The sequence below is a fragment of the Nilaparvata lugens genome, unplaced genomic scaffold (genome assembly GCF_014356525.2).
Source record: "Nilaparvata lugens isolate BPH unplaced genomic scaffold, ASM1435652v1 scaffold4291, whole genome shotgun sequence".
Classification (NCBI taxonomy): domain Eukaryota; kingdom Metazoa; phylum Arthropoda; class Insecta; order Hemiptera; family Delphacidae; genus Nilaparvata; species Nilaparvata lugens.
The window spans coordinates 1-27,994 of NW_024090601.1; the positions used below are offsets into that span (position 1 = coordinate 1).

At 35.7% G+C, this 27,994-nt stretch overlaps 1 protein-coding gene across 1 annotated transcript; it reads right to left on the reverse strand.

Annotated features, from left to right (window-relative positions):
• Window positions 1–1,008: 1,008 nt before the first annotated feature.
• LOC120355697 (protogenin-like) lies at window positions 1,009–27,492 on the reverse strand (the record flags this gene model as incomplete). Its single annotated transcript, XM_039444340.1, is given in 15 exon segments — window positions 1,009–1,438; window positions 3,425–3,547; window positions 4,829–5,037; window positions 6,069–6,249; window positions 6,980–7,167; window positions 8,570–8,703; window positions 9,565–9,850; window positions 12,070–12,202; window positions 15,617–15,709; window positions 15,711–15,796; window positions 17,545–17,739; window positions 20,435–20,590; window positions 23,065–23,334; window positions 25,228–25,511; window positions 27,208–27,492. Coding segments are annotated over 15 exon segments (3,019 nt in total), but the record flags the coding sequence as incomplete, so codon positions are not given.
• Between the last annotated feature and the right edge of the window lie 502 nt (window positions 27,493–27,994).

The following is a 27,994-nucleotide window of genomic DNA, read 5'->3' on the forward strand; positions in this document are numbered from 1 at the left end:
TTTGTTCCTGAGGCACTGTAATCCCTGAGGCAAGTTTCATTGCTGCAGCAACTTCTGTTCCTGAAGCAATTGTAGTCCCTGAGACATTACTTGTAATTCTTACTGCAACTGTTCCCTGATACGAATTCAAATTCTGCTGCAATTGTCCCTGATGAAATAGTAATTCCTGCTGCAATTGATCCGTGACGTAAATGCAAATCCTGATGCAACCCATGTCCTCCTGAGATGCAACTCCTGAGTAATCTAATTACTGCAACTCATGTCCCTGAAGGAATTGCAGTAAATGCTGCTGTTGCTGATGCAACATTTGTCCCTGATGTTATTGTAATTCCTGCTGTTCCTGAAGCAAGTGTTCCTGCTGCAACCTATGTCCCTGATGCAAATGTAATTGCTGATGCAACGTATGTCCCTGATGGAAATGTAATTTCTGCTGCAACTGATGTTCCTGAAGCAACTGTTCTTGATGCAAAAGTAATTCTTGCTACAACCTATGTTCCTGATGCAAATGTAATTCATGTTATTCCTATGTAGTTGCTGCTGTTCCTGAAGCAACTGTTGCTGACACGAATGTAATTCTTGCTGCAACCTATCTCCCTGATGGACTTGTAGTAATTCCTGCTATTCCTGAAGCAACTGTTGCTGCTGCAAATGTAATTCCTGCTATTCCTGAAGCAACTGTTGCTGCTGCAAATGTAATTCCTGTTATTCCTGAAGCAACTGTTGCTGCTGCAACCTGTAACCCTGATGCAAATGTAATTCCTGTTATTCCTATGTAGTTGCTGCTATTCCTGAAGCAACTGTTGCTGATGCGATTGTAATTCCTGCTATTCCTGAAGCAACTGTTGCTGATGCAAATGTAATTCCTGCTATTCCTGAAGCAACTGTTGCTGATGCGATTGTAATTCCTGCTGTCCCTGATGCTGTTGCAACTGTATCTGATGTGCATACCTGTTGTGCCGATTATGTCTGTGACTGAGAGTGAGTTGTGTGTGTACTAGAACGGCAGGAGCTTGCGACGGGGAGCCAGCCGCTTGTGCCGCACTCATCCGTTGGGCCCCAACATGATGAGGTGATGGTGACGATGGTTCTCGTTCTCATGGAAGCCGTCATCATCGTCGGCTATCATCCGTTCTGTCTTGCAGCACTTGACAGTCGCCTCGTTCTGCTGGCAACAGTCCAGCGCTGCTGTCAGATGCCTGTCGTTTCCATGCTGTTGGCAACAGGCTGTCAGATGCCTGTCGTTTCCATGCTGTTGGCAACAGTCCAGTACTGTCAGTTGCGTGTCGTTGAGACTGGTGCTCTCCCCATCATCGTCCTCCTCGAGGGCGTCAACCTCCGCCTCCTGGAGACCTCCACTGAGCAGACTGTCACCCTCGTCGCTGGCCACGCGCATGCCCTCGCACGAGCCCGGCGACAGGTTGCCGATCGGCGAGTTAAACTGCAACAGAGTCAGATCATAGTAGAAAAGTTGTAATTCTATAGTGAGATTCATTCATTGATATTCTCATTCAGATCCATAGCCATAGTCATTTATAGTGGCATTATCTATATTACTATATATCAAAATATTATTTTAAATATTAGTTGAACTGCAACAATTTATTTTGGAATCACCTCATAGTAAAAATGATGCGATTCTATGGTGAGATTCATTCATAGTCATTTATAGTGACATTTATTTATTATTTATTTATTTATACATTGATACATACAATATCATCCTCAATTATGAATGATTAGGAAAGGAACTGAAGCCCAAAACTGTTCCTTTCCGAAATTTAGATAGAAATTGTTCAAAAATATTCTCTACATTAAAACATCGATTACAGTATTAGCTGAGCTGCAACAATTCATTCAAAGTCAACTAGTATTAAAAATGTTGTAATTCTATAGTGAGATTTATTCATTGACATTCTCATTCATAGTGATATTCTCTACATTATAATATTATTATTATTATTTGTTCCTCTATTGAAGTGTTGTAAATGTACTGAATGACTAATTGTACTGAATCACAGTTTGAGCAGTCTTAATGAATGAACTATGGTGAAATGAAGCTTAGATAAATAAATTGAAGCTTCACGTTAATGAAGTAAATCTTCACTTTATAAAGTCGGTGGATATACAGTCGAACCTCTCTATAACGAATCTCTACTTAACGAAATCCTCTACACAACGAATTTTTACCTGGTCTCATGACATTTTTGAGTTTTGGCTGCTTATTTACCTCTATTTAACGAATTTCGGACCTCTCAACAACAAAGTTTTCTCTTGACTTCAACATACAAAGTGTAGTGTGTATAGGAAGCAGACGGTTATTTTCAAGGAATTGTTTAGTTTCAGCAGAAAGGTCAATAGACTAAAAATAATGGCAATTCAGGTAGGAAGAAGATAGGGTGGTAGACAGTCAATAGAGGGTGAAACACATGTCGGAAATTGAATGCAAGTTACTGGAAATTGAATTCCAAGAACTTGTCATTATTGTAGACCAGGCAGGTCTACAACGACTGGACTTCCCCGTTCTTGCTTTTGTCACACATTTCAATTCTTTGAACTTACTATGATGATGATAGCTGTGACGAACCTGAGGAAAAGAATCCGTCAAATCAAAAATTTCTACAGGCTTTTAAAATTATCAGGCAAGGATTAAAACTGAAAAATAGTGTACCAGACATGTCTGACTGTTTGATGATATGAGTCGTTTATGAACATGATTTTTATTCAAATGCCAAATTCATCCGAAAATTACTCACTTTTCCAGATATAAACATTAAAAAATAGGAAAGTTGAGTTATTATAGAATTTATTGTGAAGTTATTGACAAAATAACCGTATTTTGCGTTCCATCTAATAGTAGTGTAAAGAGCTGAAAAATATTGCTACAGAGTATGTACTTTGATTAAACTTTACTAATAGTACAAATCAAGCTTTCTGAAAATAAATTGATGAGTTTACTTACTTATTACATTCTATAAATATTTAAAAACATGTTTTTTTTCAAACAGCATGAATTTTCAAATTTCCATATTAATATTGGCCTAATAGGTACCCTACCTAAGTTCGCGATATGTTCTACGTAACATATTCATTTATTTACCGCCGTGATACGATATTATAAGATCCATAGGATCGTGGCAGTTTTCTTGACAGAAACTCTCAATAACGAATACCTCTCTGCAGCGAATTTTTCTCGGGATAATCGACTTTGTTATACAGAGGTTCGACTGTAATACCATGGCATAGTTGCCGAGTTTCTTTTTCTACCGCCTTCTATAGTAATAGCTGGGATTCAAGTTTATTCCGGTATATCTGATCGATTTAACCTATGAAATTAGTTTAACTTACAATGAAAACAACCTGTTTAGTCGAAAACTAACTTTCTAATAATGGAACAGTATTTTACAAAGAGAACTAAAAATATTACCTGAGGATTTTCTGTTATTCTGACACCATGATCACGTTCTCTTGTTGCATGTCCATTGGGAATTCGTCCATTGGTGAGTAGTGTCAGCTTTAATCCATTCACTTGATCTTGTGGGAAGCCACCCTGAAAACAATATAAATAATAATAATAAATTCATTTATTCTTCCAATTTATACATTTCACATAATCAGAAATTATGAATAATACAGTAGATATATAACAACAACAATCTTGCAAATTATAAAATATAAAGATAATAAATAAAACAATATTAGTCACGTTAGTTCCTCATACAACTAGCATACAACTTCTTACAACATATTACAGGACATTATCATGAAAAGATATCTGAAAAAATTAATCAAGGTATATTTCATACGGTACTGCATGTTTGTTAATCTATTGAATTGCTAGGAGTGGGTGGGGTTTGTTATCTACCAAACTTAAACACCTTCGACTGAGTCATTGTCAATATTGTAGAACCGTTCCATAATTGAATAAAAACTCACTATGTTGTCAAATTCTACACTGTTTTATTAAGTACACGACCAAGGTTGTGAACTTGTAAATGTGACCGGTGTGGTCACGAACCTTGTTCGTGTACTAAATAAAACAGTGTAGAATTTGACAACAAATTTGTGTTTTTATTCAATTAAACACCTTCAAAAATGTGTAGATCTTACAAGATCTTAACAAAAAATGGCTTCAAATTTTGAGCATAAACGACCTATACCATGGGATAACTTCTTATGTTATTTTTCTCAATGATATCTTCATTTCAACTTATTAATTTGAATTGAAGCAGCAACAAAATACTCAAAAATAGTTTACTGCCTTGTTTAGTTAGGTTGGCAGTGTAGTTGTGTATCGGTTGTCAAACTATATTAGGGTCCACGTTATAATGGCAGTATTTGATTGACATTGGTGTTGCTATCCTTGTCTATCATTCGACAATGCAGATGGTGCTATCCTTTTCTAACTCCACAACGTTGCCAAATCCGTTTTTAACAATGTAGAAATACATTTAATTCAGGCAGAGTATGGGCAACGCTGTTCTCCTATCTTAATTCTCTTTTAATTATCTTTGATTTTTCATATTGTTTGGAATCTTTTCTTTTATCTATCATATTATTTGTATTTTTTTTGTATTGTTATCTTGTAATAGAGAGTTAAGTGTAAGAAAGGGCCGACTGCGCCCTAACTTCGCTCTCTAGGAAAATAAAGGCAGTCATTCAATTCAATTCACTGCCATTAAAACTTGGACCTCACTATAGGCAAACTACTGCTGACTCAATAGTTAGTATCTCCAGAACTTATTTTGAGCTCTATGTTTGCAGCGAGTACAAACGTTAATTAGTATCTCCATATGTTCTATTGAGTTCTATGGTTGTAGTGAGTGCTTACCTTGGTGTCGAGAGGTCCGGTGAAGCACTCCATTTCATGCATTTCGTCAAAGGCGGTGGAGGGCGGCAGATAGAAGCCGGTGGAGCCGTTGGCGGCCGCCTGCCCGGTGCGGCAGATAGGCCCCGGCTTGGTGCACTTGTGTCGGTACACCAGCACTATGGTGCACATTATTATGCAGATGGCGCCAATCACACAGCCGATCACAATGCCTGCCGCAACAAGTTTCATCAATTTATGCACACATTCAATCAAAATGGAAGTGGATGATTTTAAAAATTGATAAATAAGTAATTGTGTCAAAAAATTACAAAAATATATGCAACGATTGAATAGAAACAACCAAGATGGAAGTGGAAGATTTTTAAAATTGATGAGTGAGTAATTCTACCACAAGAAGTTGCATGGAGGAATATAATATGCAAAGATTGAATATGGTCAACCGAAATGGAAGTGGACTATTTTTTAAATTGATAAATGGATAATATTGTAACGAAAAATTACAGGGATATATGTATAATTGAATATAGTCCACCAAAATGAATGTGGAATATTACAAAAAAAACATTTATCATGACCAATCATATTGTTGAAGAAATGATAAATACAATTCTGGAAGATGCCCATATAATCGGTTCACTTGTGCATGAGTGAAGAGATGAAAATTATAATGATAACATTAACAGAGAACCGAACGCTTGCTGGCATTTAAACCCATGACTTTCCTGGCATACATGATGCGGACTTACTGAGCAATCGTATTCTACTTTATTTGTATTTATTGATAGGAATATTGAATTTCAAAAATGGAATTTAAAGATGAGCTACTTTTCATGAGAGTCATAGGCTTAAAATCAATATAAATAAAAGATGCGGACAAAATATTCGATATAGTATTCAAAGTCAGATAAAAACTTATTGTGCAAATGAAAAATCCGAAGAACAAAAATAAACTATTAGAGACACTCAATCACTCCATTGTTAGTTTAGAACAATAACTAACATTAAACAAGTCTATTTATTAGAATAGTTCATACATATTGAATCAAAAATTCAATTCATGAAGAAAATCCATGTCAGTGAAAAATAAAAGAAATACAACAGTGAATCTAGACAACAGTCAACAATTTGAACTGTAAGCAATCTAAACACATCAGTCAAAAATACTCAAGGGATGAGAATATGAGCAATCACAATTTCAATATTGATAAAAAAAAATTGAAACTTTAGATTATCAACTCACCAAGAATTTGATCAGGTTTTCGATCAGGTGTAGTCTCAGTTGATTGGTCGGAAATAGGAGGCAGTTTGCGGCCGATTTTCGAGGGAATTGTAATTTCCAAATTTGGAGAAGGAGGCCCCGGTCCTGCCCCACTACTCGCCCATATTTTTAAAGTGTAACGGTTATTCTTCAATGATGTCAACTGTTGAACAGAAAAAAAATATTATGGCATAAATGATAATAGGAAAGAAACATATTTTTTAAAACAATCACTTAATTCCAACCATAAGAGCCTCAAGTGATCATTAAATTATGACAAAGCTAATATGAAGGTTTCCTAATATGATTATAAAATACATTTGTTTAGAGCTAAACAATTATGTACAATTCTTTCGTTATTCTTTATTGATTGATACAATAAGTACATCATCAAAATGATAGGGAGAGAAAAAATACGGTAAACTTGTGCTATTCCTCTCCCAATTTAGATAAGGCTACACATAGTCTGAAATAAGTCTTGTAGTTGTTCACTTCACAGAATTTTCGGTCCTTCATAATTATTTTCACAACGTAGATAAAATTTACAGCCGACATTTCTAAAGTGAAACAGTCATTCAAAGTTGTTGAATACGTCAATTCCTCTATGCTAAAATATCTAAAATCATCAATCAATGGTTCATATATGATCAATCTATTCCATATTTCCGTCAATATCAAGCTTCATCAATGTTAATTTGAAAAGCGTGATAAATTTTTTGATAAATTTCCGTCAATATCAAGATTGACGCCAACAAAATTGGAAGAGATCTATCAACATATCCTTATTATTGGTTGATGATGGTTGTTGATAACAATTTTTTTCTAATAGATACTGAACTTAATGTATAATAATTAACTAAATGAATGAATAAATAAATAAATAAATAACTTACGTTTGTGCTTAGCTTAGATGCAGGTACAATAGTTTTAGTCCAGTCGGCGATAGGTTGGGCGGGGTGTTGCGAGTAGGCGAGGGTGTAGTTGACAATGACTCCATTCACTTTCAAAGGCTCTTTCCACGAGATGCGCACTGTACTCGAGTTCATCAGCTTCCACTGCACGTCATGAACGGGACCCGGCACTAACACAAAAACACAAATTTATCAATTTGCCAAAATGTTAGTAATATAATAGAATAGAATATGAAATTGCAAATGAATAAATAATTCATTTATTTGATCAATAGATTCATACATGAATATAAGATCTTGTCTAACACAAATTTACACAGAAATTGTCAAGTACAGAGTAAATTGAATAAATATAAAAAAAACACATTAAGTACAATCCATTTGGGCAGGCACTATAAACTAAAAGGTAGTATCACAGTTGGAGTTCAAAAATGTGGTAATATAATAGAATATATCTATTAGAATAGAATAAAATACGGTATGTGTCGTGTTTCAGGAGCAAAGGGATTGAAAGCCTGGAAAATTGAATATATATATATATATATATATATATATATATATATATATATATATATATAGCACATAACAGAAGACACTTTAAAGTTTGTAATATAAATTAAAACAGGAGACACGATATAAATAGATTGAAAACACTTAAAAACTACATTAAAATGGGGAAATTTTCGGAGACTGTGTCTCCTTTCTCAACCGAGAAGACTGCAAGGAGACACAGTCTCCGAAAATTTCCCCATTTCTAATGTAAGTTTCTAAGTGTTTTCAATCTATTTATATCGTGTCTCCTGTTTTAATTTATATATACATTTTTTTTTTGAAAAAAATAGAACTAAATAAAAAAATGTCTAAATAAATATATTCGTCATGACATAGAATTGACATCGTCAATAGACATAAAAATGAAAAAGTTAATTCTGAAAACAGTAGGTTATTTTCATGTTCAATTTATATAGAACTGCATATTTGGACTTATTTGCAAAGAACAATAGCTGTGGTAGTTCCTGGTGGATGAACACCTTTTTGGCTTCAAAATATAAAGTGAGTACTATACCACCTAACTATACTTGAACTATTCTAACAAACAAATCCCACATAACCTAACCTACCCTACTTGACCTACGACTACCTATCAGTTTTATTGGAATTTCCAATTACTTGATAATTTTTATATTCTTAATTCGAAGGACAGCGAATTTTTGAGTTTTTTCTTATCAGATTAACATCCTGAATTGATTGTAACCAATTATTTGATACCAGGTACGTGGGTGTATTTGAAATTGAATGTCTCCCCGGAAAAACGTTACAAGTGCCAAAATTTGAGTACTCGATTTTTTCATGGAAAAACGTTCCTAGTGCTCTTGCACTTGTCATGTAGTGACATCTATTGATAAATTTTATTACTAGTAGTTATTGGTCGGAGAAGTTTTAAAAATACTTTTAAAATATCCAAAAAATCAACATTGAAACGCTTTTTAGTTGTTGTAAAATTTGAGAAATGGCGCTTGTAATGTTTTTCTGGGGCCCATTCAATTTATAAATTGAAAATGTTTAATGTACTCACGGTCTTCGATGTTCGACACTCGAGCTTCTGACTGTACTCGCTGTGCCTGTTATTCTCGTCGTGCGTCCTCACTTTCAACTCGTACAGAGTGTACGCCTTTAGACCAGTTATTTGAACTCCGGTGCTTGTACTGAAACAAACGAAAATAGATGATGAGACACAATCACGAAAATCACATTTTTATAAGGGATGTTGAAAAAATTTTTTTTTACATAATTAAGCACAATTCACAATAACAATACGGTAAACAATTGAAAGTCACAGCATTCAGCAATAGATCAAAGTCAATATAATTTATAAGAAGTGTTTACATAACCTCACTCAAATCACTTAATTATCAACATTTTCAAGAGAAACAGTTTTGGTTTATTCTTTGGCTCTCTCCCAATCATTCATTTGATATTCATTAGATAGCAGGTCTATGGAATTAACAGAGAAAACAATTCCAATGAATATTTATAACGGTTTTCAAAACTAATATATTTTTAAAAGAATTATTATGTTATTTGCTTATTAAAGGAATTATTGTGATCAGTAGCTTTATACACTCAACTGCCTGGGAGTTATAAAAAATGTCTGGTTATCAGAAAATGTTCGAAGCCAACAAATTGAGAAAATATTCAATTTTAATATATTATACAGTGAGTTTTTTTCTGGCTCTAAATTTTTTGAAATTACTCAAAAAAATTCCAATTTATAATGGTGATTTGAGTGTTATATATGTTTTATCTAGTTTATTGACCATCAAAATTTAAATTTCTTAGTTAATGTTGTTTTTAACTAAAAATGAACTAGATTATAGAAGAACGTAATCATAATTCTTGAAATCATCATAACCCTATTTCGGACTTTTTTAATGTTATCTAAATTTGGGAGAGCAATAGTACAAGGTGTACTTAGCTTTTTCTCCCTATATCATCAATACTAATTCATAATTAATTTATGATTCAAAATACACAGTTATTAACTAAAACACAGAAACAATAAGTACCTGTTTAAAAAATAGATAGACGAGTTGTGAAGAGGTAGAGCGGTCTGCACCAGGTGGTAGCTGATTGTGTAGTGGGACACGTTGGCGGGTGGGACTGACCCCACCCACGTCAGGTTGATGGCGGTGGGTGACACGGGCTCGGCAAACAGGTGGGTGGGGGCCGGAAGTGGCATCAGCACCGCTTCGCCCGCCTGCCAGGCCCAGGTCTGAATGGAGCGAACGGCTGACTCACCTTCGACACCCTGCGATATGCCACTCATCACCACTTCGTACCATGTTTCCGGTTCTGGAAGAAAAAATAAGATTGAACGGAATTGAATAGTTATCAGCTGTGGTGACAGTGGATGTGCTATTTTCGGCTCTACATTTATTTATTTATTCATCACATTGTGTACAAATACTCAACATGAGGAAAGGAACATCAGGCTCATGCCCAAAACTATCCCATTCCCAATTTATACTATACCATAGAGAAACGATACCGTAAGTAGATATCCCATGGTATAGGGTGTTTATGTCGCAACTTTTACTGTTATCTTAAGCCGATTACTGTCGACTATTGTCAATTTTTACTGTTTTGTTGGGGTTAGAGTGTATGAACGGCACAATTTGAGAGACTACCAGCGTCACACAGCTGCATGGGAAAGAACTACGTGAACTATCGGCTTGAGATAACAGTAAAAGTTGCGGCATAAAAGCCCTATCCCTATACCATGGGATATCTACCTATGCTATCATTTCTCTATGACTATACTGTCCAAATCAAAATGTTGGTTATGTCACTTTAACTTTTCAAAATACAATTTACACTCTTCAATACTGAGATAAACATTTTCAAATTCATTTTAATGCATTGATTTGTGTCCACTGGCTTTATTATCAAACCTTCGAAATTCAAAAAATTTTTCCAGATTATTCTTGGAGTAGAACAACCTTCAGCATAAACAGAAATTTGGACATAAACTGAAAATGTATACTATATTTTTGAAAAATTGTATTAGAAATAGTAAGGGATACTATGAAAGAAAATATTAGAAAAAGGCATAGAATATTAAATCTATTCCAATAAAAAAAGCTTGGATAGAATATTAAATCTATTCCAATAAAAACAAAAAGCTTGGATAGAATATTAAATCTATTCCAATAAAAGCAAAAAGCTTGGATAGAATATTAAATATATTCCAATAAAAACAAAAAGCTAGGATAGAATATTAAATCTATTCCAATAAAAACAAAAAGCTTGGAAAGAATATTAAATCTATTCCAATAAAAACAAAAAGCTTGGATAGAATATTAAATCTATTCCAATAAAAACAAAAAGCTTGGAAAGAATATTAAATCTATTCCAATAAAAAATATAAGCTAACTGTTCATCACAAGATAAAGTCATGACTGGAATTCAAAGACAAACAAACAACTGTTAAGGAAAAATAGAAACAAATTTTCTTTCTTAGCGGAAGAAAACCTATTAGAAAAATTGTCATTTTATGAACATTCTACATCAATATAGAATCATTCTATCTCTTATAGCAGTAAATTATAGTGTTTATCTTTTAGTTCTCAAAATGTTATAGTTTTTTCAAAGTTTGGAATTTTCCAATTATTTGTAATTACGTAACAGCCTAAAAATATTTCTAAATGAATAATTAATCCAATTTAGAAATATTTTTTAATTAAAAAATGATTTTTGAGTGTTTTGAATGGTAAATTGAGTGTGTAGCAATGTTGAAGTGAAACATAACCTAGCTACATTTTGGACTGTTGTGTAAATTAGAATTGGAAGCGTTTTGGGCTCATAAGCCTGTGCTACTTTTCTGTAAGTTGTGTAATTCTGTTTAATTTTATTTAATAGATAAAATAAATTCATTCGGCTTTTTGTTGGTGGGGAGTCCTTTGCGGGAAGGCCCCACCTGGCCAGAATATTAGTTAATTTTAGCCGTCAATGAGCCGACTGTCCACACTTCAGCCGGGACCGACAATTTTACTTGCCAAACCGATAACACATGAGAGACTTGGCTAAAAACTTTGTTTACATCCGGGTGTGAACCCAGGATTTCTAGGCTGTTACGTAAACACTATATCCACAAAACCACGAGTCACTCCGTAATAACTATAATATAATAAAGGAAAGAATTGGCTCATACACGTACGGTATGAGAAATTCACTCATATGAGAAAGTCATTCTTTTATCTGTATTATATTACCAAAGTATCTGTGGTACTTTTCTGTAAGTTGTGTAATTTATTCTTAATGATTAAATAAATAAATATCAAGTCTGAACTACTGGACTGATTAAACTTGAAATTTTGCATATAGATTCTTATTTACCAAGAAAGGTAAAAAGCCTATTTAAAACTCTTCAAGATTTCAGTAACGTAGGTCAAGTTTTCAGTTTACCAAGTTTTTAATCATTCCCTGCGGAGCACGGGTTACCTGATAGTCTCTTTTAAAAATTAAAAGAGTCTTAAACTTTAAAGATTTGAGAAGACATCAATGATACTTACCAAGATCTGCTAACACATGTTCAGTTTTCCTGGCATCTATCAGTTCAGGTCCCAACAGTTCTCCATTCTGCTTGCGATAGGACAAATGGAATCCATCGACTTTCTGCTGTACAGGCTCCAAACTCCATTTCACCTGATCAAAATCAACAAACAATTCAATTAGTATATTTATAATATTGTAGTTTGAAGAATACCAAGTACAAATCAAATAATTATAGGCTACATTGGAAAGCAGCGAAATACAAAATGAAAATATTCCAAAAACAAAAATGTATTACATTATAATATTAATATAATCACTATTCAACAGCAATGAATAAAGGAAGCTACTAGTAGTTCTGTGAACAGTAGACCTCACGCAGTATTCTCTTACACAAGTACCTGATTGAAACTATAGACCTTATGGAAATACAACAATAGACTGGCTTTTCCACACATCTGTGTAATCACTTGTCAGCTGATTTATGATGAATAATTCTATAGTCTGATTTTTACTCTAATACTGGCGTAGGAAGGAGGCTCCTTTTTCCTTTTATATTATCCTTGAAATTCAAAATTTCCAAAAAACCTTGTATATACGTCGACGCGCAATTAAAAAAGGAACATACCTGTCAAATTTCATGAAAATCTATTACCGCGTTTCGCTGTAAATGCGCAACATATTAACATTTAAACATTGAGAGAAATGCCAAACCGTCGACTTGAATCTTAGACCTCACTTCGCTCGGTCAATTAATCTATAATGAAACTTAAATAATCAATTGCTTCCGAAAACAACGCAACAATAATCAATACTGTACAAAGCATACTCTTCTTTTATTGAGGGAATGTACTATCATGTATGATAAAAAATAATAATGTGAACAAAAATTACTGTTCACAAAGTGCTTCATGGAGCTCTTGTCTGTGAACAGGAGTTGAGGTTTAATCGGGAAGCTATATAAGAGAAGATAACATTAATTATTGCATTTTCCATTGGTCAGCTGGTCGCAATTCATCATTTCATGCAAGAGAAACAGGTTTGTTTCTACATGCCGATGTAGTGGCAAGTTTTCACTTAGGATTTAGACAGAGATTGTCAGCGGCAAGTTGAAGAGGCAAGTAAGTGCCAGCTCTACATTCCCTGTCTATAAGCCGCTAATGGATAAACAGAAAACCCTCCCATCAGCCTGGTTTTCATAAGTAGAGTTAGTGGTAGAGTTGCCTGGTCAAGTTGAAGAGGCAAGTACGTGCCAGCTCTACACCCCCTGTCTATAAGCCGCTAATGGATAAACAGAAAAACCTCCAATCAGCCTGGTTTTCATAAGTAGAGTTAGTGGTAGAGTTGCCTGGCCAAGTTGAAGAGGCATGTACGTGCCAGCTCTACATTCCATGTCTAAAAGCCGCTAATGGATAAACAGAAAAACCTCCAATCAGCCTGGTTTTCATTAGTAGAGTTAGTAGAAGAGTTGCCTGGACAAGTACAAACTATCTTGTGAACTCTCCCAATGAAAACTTTCATGATGGAGTACTAGTTTTTAGTAGAGTAGAGTGGGATAGCATAGAGGGATAGCACTCTACCACTTGCCTTCCCCCACCACCGCTTCTCACTCTACTCACCACTACTATGCTAATGAAAACAGTTTCGAGCTGGTAGAGTCAGAGTAGAGTATTCACATTTTAAGGTTAGTTGTGTTCACTACACAACACACTTTACCTACTATTCTCAACTCGATCAAGTAAGTAGAGTAGAGTTAACTCGGTAGAGTTAGTATGCCAGTTACTCGACTACCAACTCTACTAGCGAGAACCAGGCTATATAGATAGAGTGTTGGTGTTACCAGTTGAGCTGGGTTTTCGTTTATGCGTAAATGCCGTCGTCGACCATGACAGGGTGAGGATCTCAGATTGTGTGGATTTCAATTTGTCTACATAACCTAAAAGATTATGTTGATCAATTATGTTTTAATGGGTATCTTGAGTTTATACTTTCAAATGGCAATATGTTGATATTATTAGAAATGTTTTTAATCTTGAATAATATGCACAAATAACAACGAGCTAAAATATAGTAAACTATAGAGCGGCTGTTGGTGTGCTTTCAGCGCTCTCAATGTGTTACACGGGCAGCCATGACAGAGAGAGGCAAGAAGAGCCTCTATTGCCAGTCTGCCACTACAGGAATAGGTGTGTTTTGTGAATAAATTTATTTCTATGACTAATTATTATATTTATGATGATAATGGTATTGCAAACTTGACTGGAATGAACTATAGACATCAGCTTATATTTATGATCATGTTAGGCCGGTATTAGATAGTAATAGTATTAGACGATAACATGAAAAAAGATGATAATAATATGATTTCGTACAGCTTATTTCATATGATCTGCATATGATATTGTTATTTTTTTGACTATCATACTTTGCCTTCTTGTTTTGAACTTAGAGATAATGTAGATAAGTACTAAAAGGTGGTATCAAACAAACGTCTTCATAACTAGTTTTTTTTCGAATCTCCTACTCAAAATAGCATGAAAAATAATCCAATTTCTAAAATCATAATTTTGCAGTTACGGTATGGCATTTCAACTTAATAGAGCACTTGTACGGCTAAGCAGTATTAACACTGTAACTTGGGCTACATTAATTTCACCAAGGCTTCAAGTAAAGCAATTCAAACAATTAATTTTATGGATGCATAACAACTGTAGTACATATATTTAAAATGCTCAATGAAAATTCAAGTCTGTCTGTAGTTTTCTGCTCGTAAGCAGGTCCTTCTATATGGCAGCAGCCCCCCACTCTCTTCTATTCTCTGCCAGTCGCTTCGTTGCATAGTAGCTCATCCCCTCCTTGATGTCGTCCAACATTTTGTATCTTCTTCTCCCTCTTCCTCTTCTTCCCTGAATGGCCCCCTCCATGGCATCCACCAACAAGCATTGCCGTCTCATCCAATGTCCCAGCCATCTCCTCTTTCTTCCCTTTATCACATCCAGCAGACTCCTTCTTTCCCCAACCCTCCTCAACACCTCCTCGATTCAATGTAGTATTTATTAAATATAACTGATTTGCACCTTGTCTTTTATGCAAGTTTCCATTATATCAATAAGGCTATTCAAATTTTCCGCCGCTTTTGCCTCTCTCTGTCATGGCTGACCATGTTCAATTCGTAACAGGAGTAGCGGCCACTCAGCCACTCTATAGTTTACTATATTTTAGCTCGTTGACAAATAATGAAAAGTTATTTGATCAGCTGTTTTAGCACTCTTGAAATTTGGACAATATGAATGTCAACAATGCTTGCCGTCGTCGACTGCGGAAGTTTACGCATAAACGAAGATGCCCTTTAGTGACAACTGAAGTGCTTGTTTACCAGTATTGAGGTAGCATTTGTGACAGTAAGCTGCAATAATTGAGGCATAGGTAGGAGGTATGTGTCAGGCTCTTCTGGCAGCTAATGCACCTGTTGCCATGGCAACGCCTCGCCTAATATAATAGATATTACCAGTATGGTGGTGACAATAGACGTAATTATGAAGGAATAAAGTGTTTTTTACCACTTACCAGTATTGTGGTGGAATTGGTGACAGTAAGCTGCAACTGAGGCATAGGTAGGAGTGCATGTCGGGCTCTACTGGCAGCGTGTGCACCTGTTGCCATGGCAACGCCTCGTCAGCCATATTGGGCCAACCCTGCGCAGTGGCCGCCAACACTCGCACCTCGTAGCCGTATCCGGCTGCAAACCTACAACAAACAAATCAATCAATATATTAGTAAATAAATAAATGCATTTGTAAATAAATAGATAAATAAATGAATACATAGATTGATAGATCCATAGATAGATAGATGATTAAGTAACTGAATGGTCAGAAATCGTCTTGTTTGACGATAAGATAAAGAGGCTTTCATTATTATTGATTTGGCAGTGCCCCTTGAGAATTTTGTAGGTGCCATTGCCGAAAAAATAAAATTAGAAATCCTGTAAGTTGAACTGGAAAACATTTATAAATTGAAGCAAGTAGTAATATAGTCCCTATTATTGTGTCTGCCAATGGACTGGTCACAAAAGAATGGAGACAAGCAATGGAACAAGTGACGTTGAAAAACTGGCAAATGAGAATTATGCAGAAAGCAGCAGTTCTTGGTACAACTAATATTGTACAGTAGTGTACAAGCCTCTGATTTAGAAAAGAGTGAATAAGTCTCTGCTTTGAAGTGCAACTATTTCGCCTTGAGATCAGAATTAATTCAATTCAATTTATTTCTCCAAAAACAATATAAAGATGTGACAATTAGAAAAATCTGGTGTGGTACACTCACACAACTTTCTTTGCTCATTGAACTGTAAGCCTCATTCTTGGACGCCTCTAAGCCTCAACATAATGACAACTGGCGGGAAAATAATTGTTTCTAAATCCTAAGCTAATAATATTTAAAATGGAATCTTTTTATGCAAACAATGGAAAGTATATTCAAAATGAATGCTATCAATTTTCTGAATTAATCCTAACAATAATGAATAGTTTTAAAAATCGAAAAAAATTTTGATCTCATACAATACTAAGATGGAAGTAATAGTTGTGAAGTATTCAGTTTTTAATATTTATTGGAACAAACTTAATAGGTTCACCGATGATCTCGTTCGGGATACAGTTTACAATCATTGGAGCGATGTATACTAGCTGCTTACGAATGACCGTTGAATTAGAATCATAAGTAGCATATCTAATCCCGACTACTTAGCATTGAAGACAACAATTTTTTGTATTAATATATTATTACTAGCCGTCAGGCTCGCTTCGCTCGCCGTATCCGTCTAGCCAGAGGGCTCCGCCCCCTGGACTCCCGACTGGATCGTCCAAGAATAAGATCAGCAGGCTCGCTTCGCTCGCCTGCATTTTTCATTTGAGCATTTTTATCATAATTATGTTAGGACGATCCAGTCGGGGGTCCAGACTAAATGTCTGGCTAAACGGATATGGCGAGCGAAGCGAGCCTAACGGCTAGTAATATAATATTCCCAGGAATAGCTCTGATTGAAGTAGCAGTGCCCAATCAATTTTTCCGCGATAAATGCATTTCAATCTTCAACTTGGTGCCAACCTAACAAAGTCAACTCAACTTAATGTCAAAGTCAACTTAAACAACTGTTTCGAAGAGGTACTCTCTCTAGATTATAGTTCTATATTAACATTTGGTATGGACATTTTTCAATAAATTATAATTAAGAGAATATGAAAAAGAATATACATGCTAAAAGACGAACTTTAAACCCTTAAAAACCACCCTTAGAGTTAAAATATTGCCAAAAGATTTCTTAGTGCGCCTCTAAAGGGCCAACTGAACATACCTACCAAATTTGAACGTTTTTGGTCCGGTAGATTTTTAGTTCTGCGAGTGAGTGAGTGAGTGCCATTTCGCTTTTATATATATAGATTACAGCCTGATAATAACAAACAATAATGTATTGAAGTTGAAGTGACCGTTACCTGTTATCAAGTAGTGAGTGACATGGTCCTTAACGGTGTCGACATTGTTGGTGGAGTGATGGTCATTGCGTCGCCACTGTATTTTGTACTCTGATATCTGCCCGCGGGCCAGCTTGTCACTGAGCGGCGTCCACGACACACTCAGCGACGTCGGGTTCTCAGACTCCACCTGCACTTCTGGGGCGCCCACAGGAACTGGAAACACAATAATCCTACATTTTAATTCATAATTACATTATAGATTTAGACCAACACAAAATGTGAACAGAATTAAAATGAATTTCATGTAGTTGACAGTAAAATTAGGTAATATGTTGAGCGATCTGAGTTCAGACTGTATAGGAGAGTTTTAATCTACCTAAATTCAAAATGATATGTTTGTAAAGCCGTGTCCACACTGAACAAAAGTTCGACATACATGTCCGCCAAACATGTTTGATGAGGAGCTCAGGGACAAACATTTTAAAAAGTTTGGACAATCATTGTTTGTCAAACAAAAGGCTACTGTTTTTCCAAAACATTTTCAGTGCTGACAGCTGTAAAACATAAAACCTGTTCTCCCCAAAGTTAGTAGACAGATTGAATGAACTTAAAATATTTTTCGCCCCACTTGGATGTAATAAGCTGGTTTACGTGCGTCATATGGAGGCCGGAAGTGATTGTTTTCTGACCAGGCCGGTAAAATTTTTACGGCCCTAGGGCTGTAAAATAACCTTGAAGTCAGCTGATTCTGATTTGATGTGAACGTTTTTACAAAATAGTTTATGAAACGGAATCAGTTTATGCTTCTAGAATTGAATAAAGTTTTTGCAATAAGACACTATCATTTTATTTGGATGAATGAAATACAAATGAGATATTATGAACTATTCAAATTCAATTTTCAGAGTATAATAGAATCTAACCTCAAACCTCCTAGTACAGCGTTTATCACGGAACATGGTGGATAAATGGAATCATTTTATGCTTCTAGAATTCAATAAAGTATTCTGTAATAATATACTATCATTTTATTTGGATGAATAAAATACAGATAAGATATATATTATAAACTATTCAAATAATTCGATTTTCAGAGTAGGATAGAACTTCTAACCTAAACTTCCATTGACATTCAGATTGGCCAAATTTCAAGTGTGCTAAAACAGCTGATCAAAAACTTTTCATTATTTGTGTTTATCATTCAATAATTAGAACATTTATAATAATATCATCTTATTGTCATTTGGAAGAATAAAAAGTATAAACTCAACCTCTTACATAATTGAATATAATCTTTTAGGTTATTTAGACAAATCAGAATAAAAAATAAAAATACTTGGACAATTTCTTGATATTCAGATTACCTCAGATTTGCTAGAGCTATGACCTTCCACTTTTGCTTTCGGAAGTGCTTATAATAGACAATTTTATTCGCATATATATATTGTTTATTTTTCTGTGTGGCGAAAAATAACGTTCTCACCATGGGCAAAAATGTTTTTCCGGCTCTCAATCTTTTCTAGTACTCGGCCTACGGCCTCGGACTTGAAAACCGATTTCGAGCCAGAAAAGTCTCATTTTCGGCCCTAGGTTCGAAATATACTATAACAACATCATTAGAATCGGTGATTCTTCCGCTATAAGTAAGGAGAATTTTACAATTCTAGGTCAATCTTGAGGGGATTGAACGACGAAGTATTTGAAGATACAGTGAAAAAATGTATGCTCAGTGTAGTTACTCTATCACATTTTTACTACACGTGACGTCACGCTGGCGTTCCCCCCACCACTTTGAATCTTACACCTGTGAGTGATCAACCTTCTGTCTACTAATGTTGTGTTCTCCCCACTTACAAATATTTTGTTGGTGACGCGTCCACACTGGCCCACGGGCAAACATTGTTTGTCGAACCTAATAAAATTTGCTTGAACTGTTTCATCAAACTTGTTTGTCGAAAATTTGTTCCGTGCGAACACAGCTTTAGTGTTTGCCACTAAATTTAGACAAGATTGATTGATTTATTTATTTCATTTCCTTTACCAGGTCTGAAGAGACCTATGGCGAACAAGAAACATATCCTAAAGCTGCGATTACACCAAAGTTATTAACAAAATATTTATTTTAAAGTAGTGAACCACCTTTTCGGTTTCATCACAAACCCTTCAATTGATTAGTACTTTTTTAAATTTCAATTACAGCCTATTTCTAGGACAAGAGAGTTTAAAATGCATTGTTATTGATGAACAGCTTTGAAAAGAAAAGGAATGTGTTCAAGTTCAATTCGATAATTTATGGGATTATATTATACGCCTCAGACTTTTTACTTTAACACCGTGAAGTAATAATCCATAGATCATGAAAAAAGTTGTGAATCTTTGGCTAAACGAAATAGGTAGGGATGGAACCGAAAATATCATTAGCTCAGTTTATAGGTTATAGAGTTTTATACCCAACTTATTCTAGATGAAGCAAGTAGGCTACTACTAGTGGACGTTCTCAAGCTCCGTCAATTCTATTTTTCAATAAGATAAACTAAATTTCAAATCTCTTTATCTCTTCACTATCCTTACCTGTTAAGTTCTCATACAAGTTTCATCTTAATCATTTAATCCAGATTCACCCTTACTCACAGGCAATAGCCTATGTAAGGGTATTTCTCATTGCTGTCATATTCTGTATTTTGTACAGAACAACAAATTGTTACTATTGTTACTATAGTCTTTATTATGCTATGCTTATGAATTTTATATTATGTTGTAGTAGTACTGTATTTAATGTTGTGCTGTGCAATATGCATAATTTTTGTAAAGTGTTGAAGAGAATAAATTTGATTTGATTTTCATCATCTACAAAACTTGAGACTAAGAAAATATCGAGTTCGATAAAAAGTACATGATATTTAGTTACCTTCTTCTCCAGTTAAACAAGTGACGGGCAGCGACTGATCGCTGGCTGATTTTTTGCCATAGGCTCTGATGTAAAAAGTGTAGTTTGTAAAAGGCAGTAGGTTGTTGACAGTGAATGATCTATTCAGGGACACCGTTCTCATTTCTTCTCCACCATCTGTAAACAAATCGAAATAAATATAAAGCGCTTGAAATTAATTATGGATTATAATGAAACAGATTCGGGTAATAATTCTATGCCGATGATGCTTATATAATAATATGATGATTGCATTGCGCATACAAATTGAGCATGATTATATCAGAATATTTGTTCTTCAATGTTGTGGTGTTCTTCAATGTTCAAGGTGGCTTCAATGTTCAAGTACCCTAATTTCACCTGCTTTAAACACTACTCAGCTCACTAAAGATCTCTCATATTCCACGTAGAAGACTAAACACTAGAAACTTTCATGGTTTTAATCTGAAACATCATTACACCATTTTGATGATTCAAACACCGACATGCAGTCAATTACCCTATTTATGAAAATATACTGTAAAGTATGTTATTCTCAGTAAAATTTTAATCAAAGACTCATCTTTTGTTTTCTACTGTAGACAATATAAGGTATCTAATAGTGCCGGTTGCACAAAAGCCGGTTAAGTTTTAATCGTGATTAATACCACGAAAACCAATCAGAGAATCCGTCTTTTCAAAAAAGTCTTCTCTGATTGGTTCTCGTGAAAGCGACCACGATTAAAATTTAACCGTCTTTTGTGCAACCGGGCCTTATACTTTAATAATGTATTATAATAATTATTATTGGTTTAGGCTGTCAGCCACAGACAGGCAGTACAGATTATGCAATGTTAGAGAATTTCTGACATGAGGGACTTGACTTGCACAATGTGCTATAAAAAATGAGCAAATTATTATTTTAAAATCTCAATTTTCTCATGGTTTATCAGTCTTATTATAACGGGAAAAAACAATTGATATACTACACATGTATAAAAGAAATAAACACTGCTAGTAAATATCTTTGAATGGGAAGTATGTTATTGAAATACAAACGATTCAGTTAAAACTCAACATGAACCTCAGAATTTACCTTAGAAATTGTGTTTTCATTGAAAGGTGAAATTGGTGTTCCACCAATTTCATATAGTGCATATTTTCAAATTCTTTATTCAAATTCTTTATTTGCCATAATTCAATACAATTTTTCAAAACAAAAACACTATTAAAAACTTAATTTAAACATTAACATTAAACATTAGCATATAGTGCACAGTGTAACGGCCGAAACACACGAGGCATTTTTTCAGACGAGTCGGCACGGCACCACAGAGCAAGAAGCTCTCAGATTGGCTGATTGGGTTGACGTATCAAGAATCGGTGAGCTTTCTATCCTGTCGTACCGTGCCGACTCGTTTGAAAAAACTCCTCGTATGTTTCGGCCCTAAGCCTGCACCTCCTTGGTACCGACCGGCTTTTCAGGTGACGGTGTGTTAGGAAAGGATAGAGCTATCTGCTTTATCGAATAATAGACAAGGAAAGCAACACCAATATCAAATAAGGTGGACCTCATTGGTAGATGCTCACCACTTGGCAGATAGTTATAGTGAACAACTGTTTCTATGAGATAAAATTTATACTTCATTCTCTTGATACTTATTTAGTACCGAAAGGCTTGCCAGGTAACGGTGTGTTAGAAAAGGATAGAGCTATAATGAGGCCCACGTTATTATGGCAGTGTACAATTGACAATAGTGTTGTTATCTTTGTCTATCATGCAACAAAGCAGATAGCGCTTTCTCTCTCTAGCTTTGCAATTCTTGTCAGTTTTTCAGAAATATTTGACTTTTACTTTTGACAGTGACTGTACAGATGTAAACAAACAATTCTCAGCAACCCTGTTTTTTCATCATTCTACCATAATACTTCAGTACACAAGTCGTCCTATAATTGATTAAAATTGTATTTTTGAATAAATGAAATAATTTTTAGATATTATCGTATGAGAAATACAAATTATACCTGAAATTACAATTTAAAAGTTGATAATTTTGACCATCCTAGACTTCGTCCATGCTTCAGTTAGACCACCGTATAGGTTATAATACTAGTACTGGTATAGATCATATTGAAACGTTATATCAGAATTATTTCCATTTAAATTATCTTATTATAAATAGGATTTATATTTTGCTATTTTTTTCAAGAGAAATTGGAATAGAATACCCACCGAGCAACTTTACTTCTTTTGTTTTGAAGTTCAGATGGTGTATCACAGCTTTTTAAATTAGCCGCCATTTCAGGTTTGTACGAAAATAAAAATTTGATCTCAAAGCAAAGTTTTGAATCAAATTATGAATAAAAAATTATTGATGAATTTAATTAATTTGACATGAAATTGATTATTTTATCATGGAAATGGAAATTAAAATTAGATCAAATTTAATGGGATGAATTGAGTAACAGCTGTGTACACTCAGTGGCAAAATTGAGTCAATTTTAGAGACTCGGCAACGTTGTTCTCCTATCTTTTTTCACTGCTTGTGAAGACTGATTATGAAGTGGACCTCACTATCTGCTTTGTCGAATGATGGATGAGAAAAGTTATACTTTACTCCCTAGATGCTCACCAGTGGGTAGATAGTGCACAGTATAAGCCTGCACCTCCTTGGCACTTGTCGGCTGCTGCCAGGTGACCGTGACCTGTGTGGCGGAGGTGGCAGTGCATTGGAGGCTGGTGGGGGCGGCAGGCTGGTCACTTGTGCTCACATTCACCAGCACCCTAGCAGCGGCCCAAGCACCCGCCCCCACGCCGTTGCTAAGCACGCACTGGTAGACGCCTGAATCATCCGGCACAGAGTTGCTAAGCACTAGAGACTGGTTGCGTGCGCTTACTCTACCTACAACACAGCAAAATATTCATTTTTCAATTTCAACTAGTAAACAATACAAATTACAGAAAAACTACAGAAATAGATTAAAATGAACATCATTCTGCCCTTGAATGCCACAAGAATTTCAACACCTACCTCAACAGAACAATGAGATTGAACAATACGCAGCTTACAGACTTGAGCGCCACCAACACGTGCATTTCACTTTTCATCAGCTGATGCGATTATGCCCTTGAATACCACAAAAAATGTTGTTCGAATTCTTTCGCTGATGTATGACGAACATGAGTCTTGACACCTGGTCAACACACTTGTCCTGTCGTTAGTGGCCACCCTTAGCACACTTAGCATTGAACTGGTGAATATAACTCTTGGAGTAGGAGAATCACACAAATGACAAAGAAACTAGAACTAAATTGATTTTCCCTTTGAATAACACAAAAATGAGAACAATCATGGTCGCAGAATTCAGGCGGATTCACACGGATCATTCAGCGACCGGTAGAGTGAAAATAAAATTCTCATGAGTTATATTGGGACCATTCACACTCGCTCGGCCAACTAAGTGAACGAGTCCGGTACTGTGAGAATATAATTCCTATAAATTCTAATGGGAAAATTCATACTCGCTTGACCGGTACAATGAGAATATTATTCCAACAAGTTCCAATAGGATTATTCATAATCGCTAGGCCGAGCTGAGTGTGAATAGACCCATTAGAATTAATGGAATAGTTATTTGTGCAACTAGTGCGCAAAGTGTCAGTTTGCTGCACCGAAAGAAACGTTTACGGAATGGTTTCTTGAGTGCAGCAGAGGAACTTTGCGCACGTATTTCACATTAAGTTTTTCCTACAGTTACCATTGAATATGAAAAGTGGGTAATTATGGGTAAAATTGCCTGAAATGCATCAAATGTTTTTCTGTGTAATTTTATTATTGATAAAAACCTTAATCCTAAAATCCTAAAGTCCTCGTTGTCCTCCATTATAATATATAATGAATAATAATTAGCGCGTTGTGCTTCGTTGCACGTCTGCTCACTATAGCAGCCACAGCAGTCACTGTTACCAACTTCATTTTGATTTTGCTGCACTGTTGCTCCATATACCTACTAAGTATTTTGCGTTGCCATGTTGCAAATCTGGAGTGCAGAAAAATTTTTCCCGCACTAGAGCGGAAAAGTGATTCTTTGCGTTCTGTAATCAGTGCAGCAATGGCCACTTTTCAACGTAACTGTAGGAAAATAATATTTTCACAGAACCGGTAGTTTATTTATTTAGCGTATGACGCTACGACACAAATCTTTATGTTATCCAACACGAATCACACATATAAACAATAAAGTCATCTTAGACACAAGTTATAAAAAAAAAAAAAAAATCAAAGTTATAACATATATCTAGTCGATTTAAATATGCCACTGCATCTGGTGTAGGCCTAGCTACCAGGAAGTCATCCAGCCTGCCCTCATAAGCTGTTCTTGTGCACTCTTCTACAATGTGTCTTATGGTTTGCACAGCGCCACACTCACAAAAAGTTGTTGGAGCCTTTCCCCACTAGTGCAACGCATAGGCACATCTTCCATGCTGAGTTCGGATCCTGTTAGAAGCCGACCATAGTTTGCGTGGCAAATCAAAACCTGGTGGCTTTTGGGTGATACATGGGGCAAGATCGATTTGCCTTGCATGCCACTCTTGTTACCAGGCGTCTGTTAAACTGAGCTCACCATCCAGAGCATTTGATGGCGTTCTGGTGGGAGGCTTCCGAGACGCCAGGCGGATTTGATTGGCAACCGGTAGTTGAAATAGTCGACAATCATAAAAGATGAATTAAAAGTGGGATAGATGAAGTTTTGGATTAAAAGGAAGAAAAATGAGAGTTTAATGAACAACTGACCATTTATCCTGAGTGTTTGTCCGTTCTTGAGCCATACAATGTCGGGCAGTGGGTTTCCTTTGGCTTCGCATTCGATCCTGACCGTTTTGGCAGTGGGGTAGACGTCAGACTTTGGCTTCTTTACGACGAGCGGCGGTGACAGCACTTCCAGTGTGACCAGTCGAGTCAGCAGGGGCGCTTCGCCCGCCAACTCGTCATCATCATCGTCAGCATCATTCGGGATGGCCGTACAGGTGTAGGTGCCCGCGTGGTGTTCTGTCACGTTGTGCAGTGTCAGCACATTACTGAGCGCTTCATTTCACTCACGAAATCGGTTGTTTGGTCTGAAACACGTCACAATAATTTGTTAGTTTTGGAGTGAGAATTTCAAATAATTTGTTAGAATAAATTAAGAAGATTAGAATTAATAATTAGTTTCAATGATCAAGTGGCTCTTGCTTTTCTTTTTGTTAGTTTAGGTATTTTCATAAAAGTAGGCCTAATTCATACAATTTATAATAATTTTGTTAGAATTAAGAATATATAAATTACAATTAAAATTAAAATCATGAATTAAAAATAGAAATAATAATTAGTCATAATGATCAAGTAGCTCTTGCTTTTCTTTTTGTTAGGTTGGAATCTTTCTACTTTCCAACTGTACTGTAACTTACAGCTGATGATGTGTGAGTACACACGAAAGCATGCTCCTGTCAAATATTAATTTTTATTTAAATAAAGTGGATTTTTGACAACATTTCAAGTCTCTTCAATTGAGTGAAAATTGGACTTAAAAGTGAAAACATAACTTCTGGCAGAATTAAAGATGACTCCGGGTATGACAGTTTTTCACAACGACGTGCAGTCGTCTATTTATTCAAGTAAATAGGCAGTAGTTAATTAAAATTTCTTATTTACTTAAGTAAGCTAATTCTCTCTGGTCTTGGCGGGCGGCGGGCTCACCTGACTGCAAAATTATCTACTGACTCTACATTATACATAATGACTATACGATAAAGACTGCAAAATTATCTTGACTTCTACATAGCCACCTCTAATACAAGGCCGCGCCTACGATATTGCAACGTCGCAGTGTAGGCCTACAATCTATACGTGATTGGTAAAAAAGATCAGCTGGTATTTTTTTTAAACACCCAGCTGATATAATTGTTACAACTTTTTCCGATAGATAGCGCAATCGGCAGTGCCAATCAGACGGCCGGTTTTTAGGTTTTAGATTTTAGGTTATGTTGTTAGGAAACATTGACACCAATACGTAAGTTATAAAAATGATTTTATTTGCAGTTTCTATAAAAAAATGTAGATGGAGGAAAAATGTTGTGTACATCACGAGTGAAAAACTTTTTCTCCCTCAGGAAAATTGTTGCCAAACTTTCAAACTTCAAACTTTTCCCTCAGGGAGAAAAAGTCGTACTTTTCACTCTAGATATACAAATAACTATTTAAAAGTTATAACATATATCTAGTCGATTTAAATATGCCACTGCATCTGGTGTAGCTACCAGGAAGTCATCCAGCCTGCCCTCATAAGCTGTTCTTGTGCACTGTTCTACAATGTGTCTTATGGTTTGCACAGCGCCACACTCACAAAAAGGTGTTGGAGCCTTTCCCCACTAGTGCAACGCATAGGCACATCTTCCATGCTGAGTTCGGATCCTGTTAAGAGCCGACCATAGTTTGCGTAGCAAATCAAAACCTGGTGGCTTTTGGGTGATACATGGGGCAAGATCGATTTGCCTTGCATGCCACTCTTGTTACCAGGCGTCTGTTAACCTGAACCCACCCACCATCCAGGGCATTTAATGGCGTTCTGATGGGAGGCTTCCGAGACGCCAGGCGGATTTGATTGGTAACCGGTAGTTGAAAAAAAGATAAATTTAAAGTGGGAAAGATGAAGTTTTGGATTAAAAGGAAGAAAAATTAGAGTTTAATGAACAACTGACCATTTATCCTGAGTGTTTGTCCGTTCTTGAGCCATACAATGTCGGGCAGTGGTTTCCTTTGGCTTCGCATTCGATCCTGACCGTTTTGGCAGTGGGGTAGACGTCAGACTTTGGCTTCTTTACGACGAGCGGCGGTGACAGCACTTCCAGTGTGACCAGTCGAGTCAGCAGGGGCGCTTCGCCCGCCAACTCGTCATCATCATTGTCAGCATCATTCGGGATGGCCGTACAGGTGTAGGTGCCTGCGTGGTGTTCTGTCACGTTGTGCAGTGTCAGCACATTAACTGAGCGCTTCATTTCACTCACGAAATCGGTTGTTGGTCTGAAACACGTCACAATAATTTGTTAGTTTTGGAGTGAGAATTTCAAATAATTTGTTAAAATAAAATAAGAAGATTAGATTTAATAATTAGTTTCAATGATCAAGTGGCTCTTGCTTTTCTTTTTGTTAGTTTAGGTATTTTCATAAAAAGTATGAAACAAAATCTTTCTTTCCTAGAAACTTAACAGTATTCTAAACGTCAGTCACAGACACGTCTACAATAGAAACCACATGGCCCACTGTGTTTTGTGTTAACCCTTGTATATATCTATAGCATAAGTTGATGGCAGGTATATGAAGATTGTGTATAGCAATATAGATATATAGTTAGGAGAAAAGTAAATATAGATATGTAGTTTACAATGTAACCACGTGGTTAGCATAATATATGCTACAATTTTACCACGTGGTCAGCATATGAATATTATTGAAGCTATTATTTGATGATCAATTATTTGAATGGTGATCACATAAAACCATAAACATGAAACAAGTACATGTT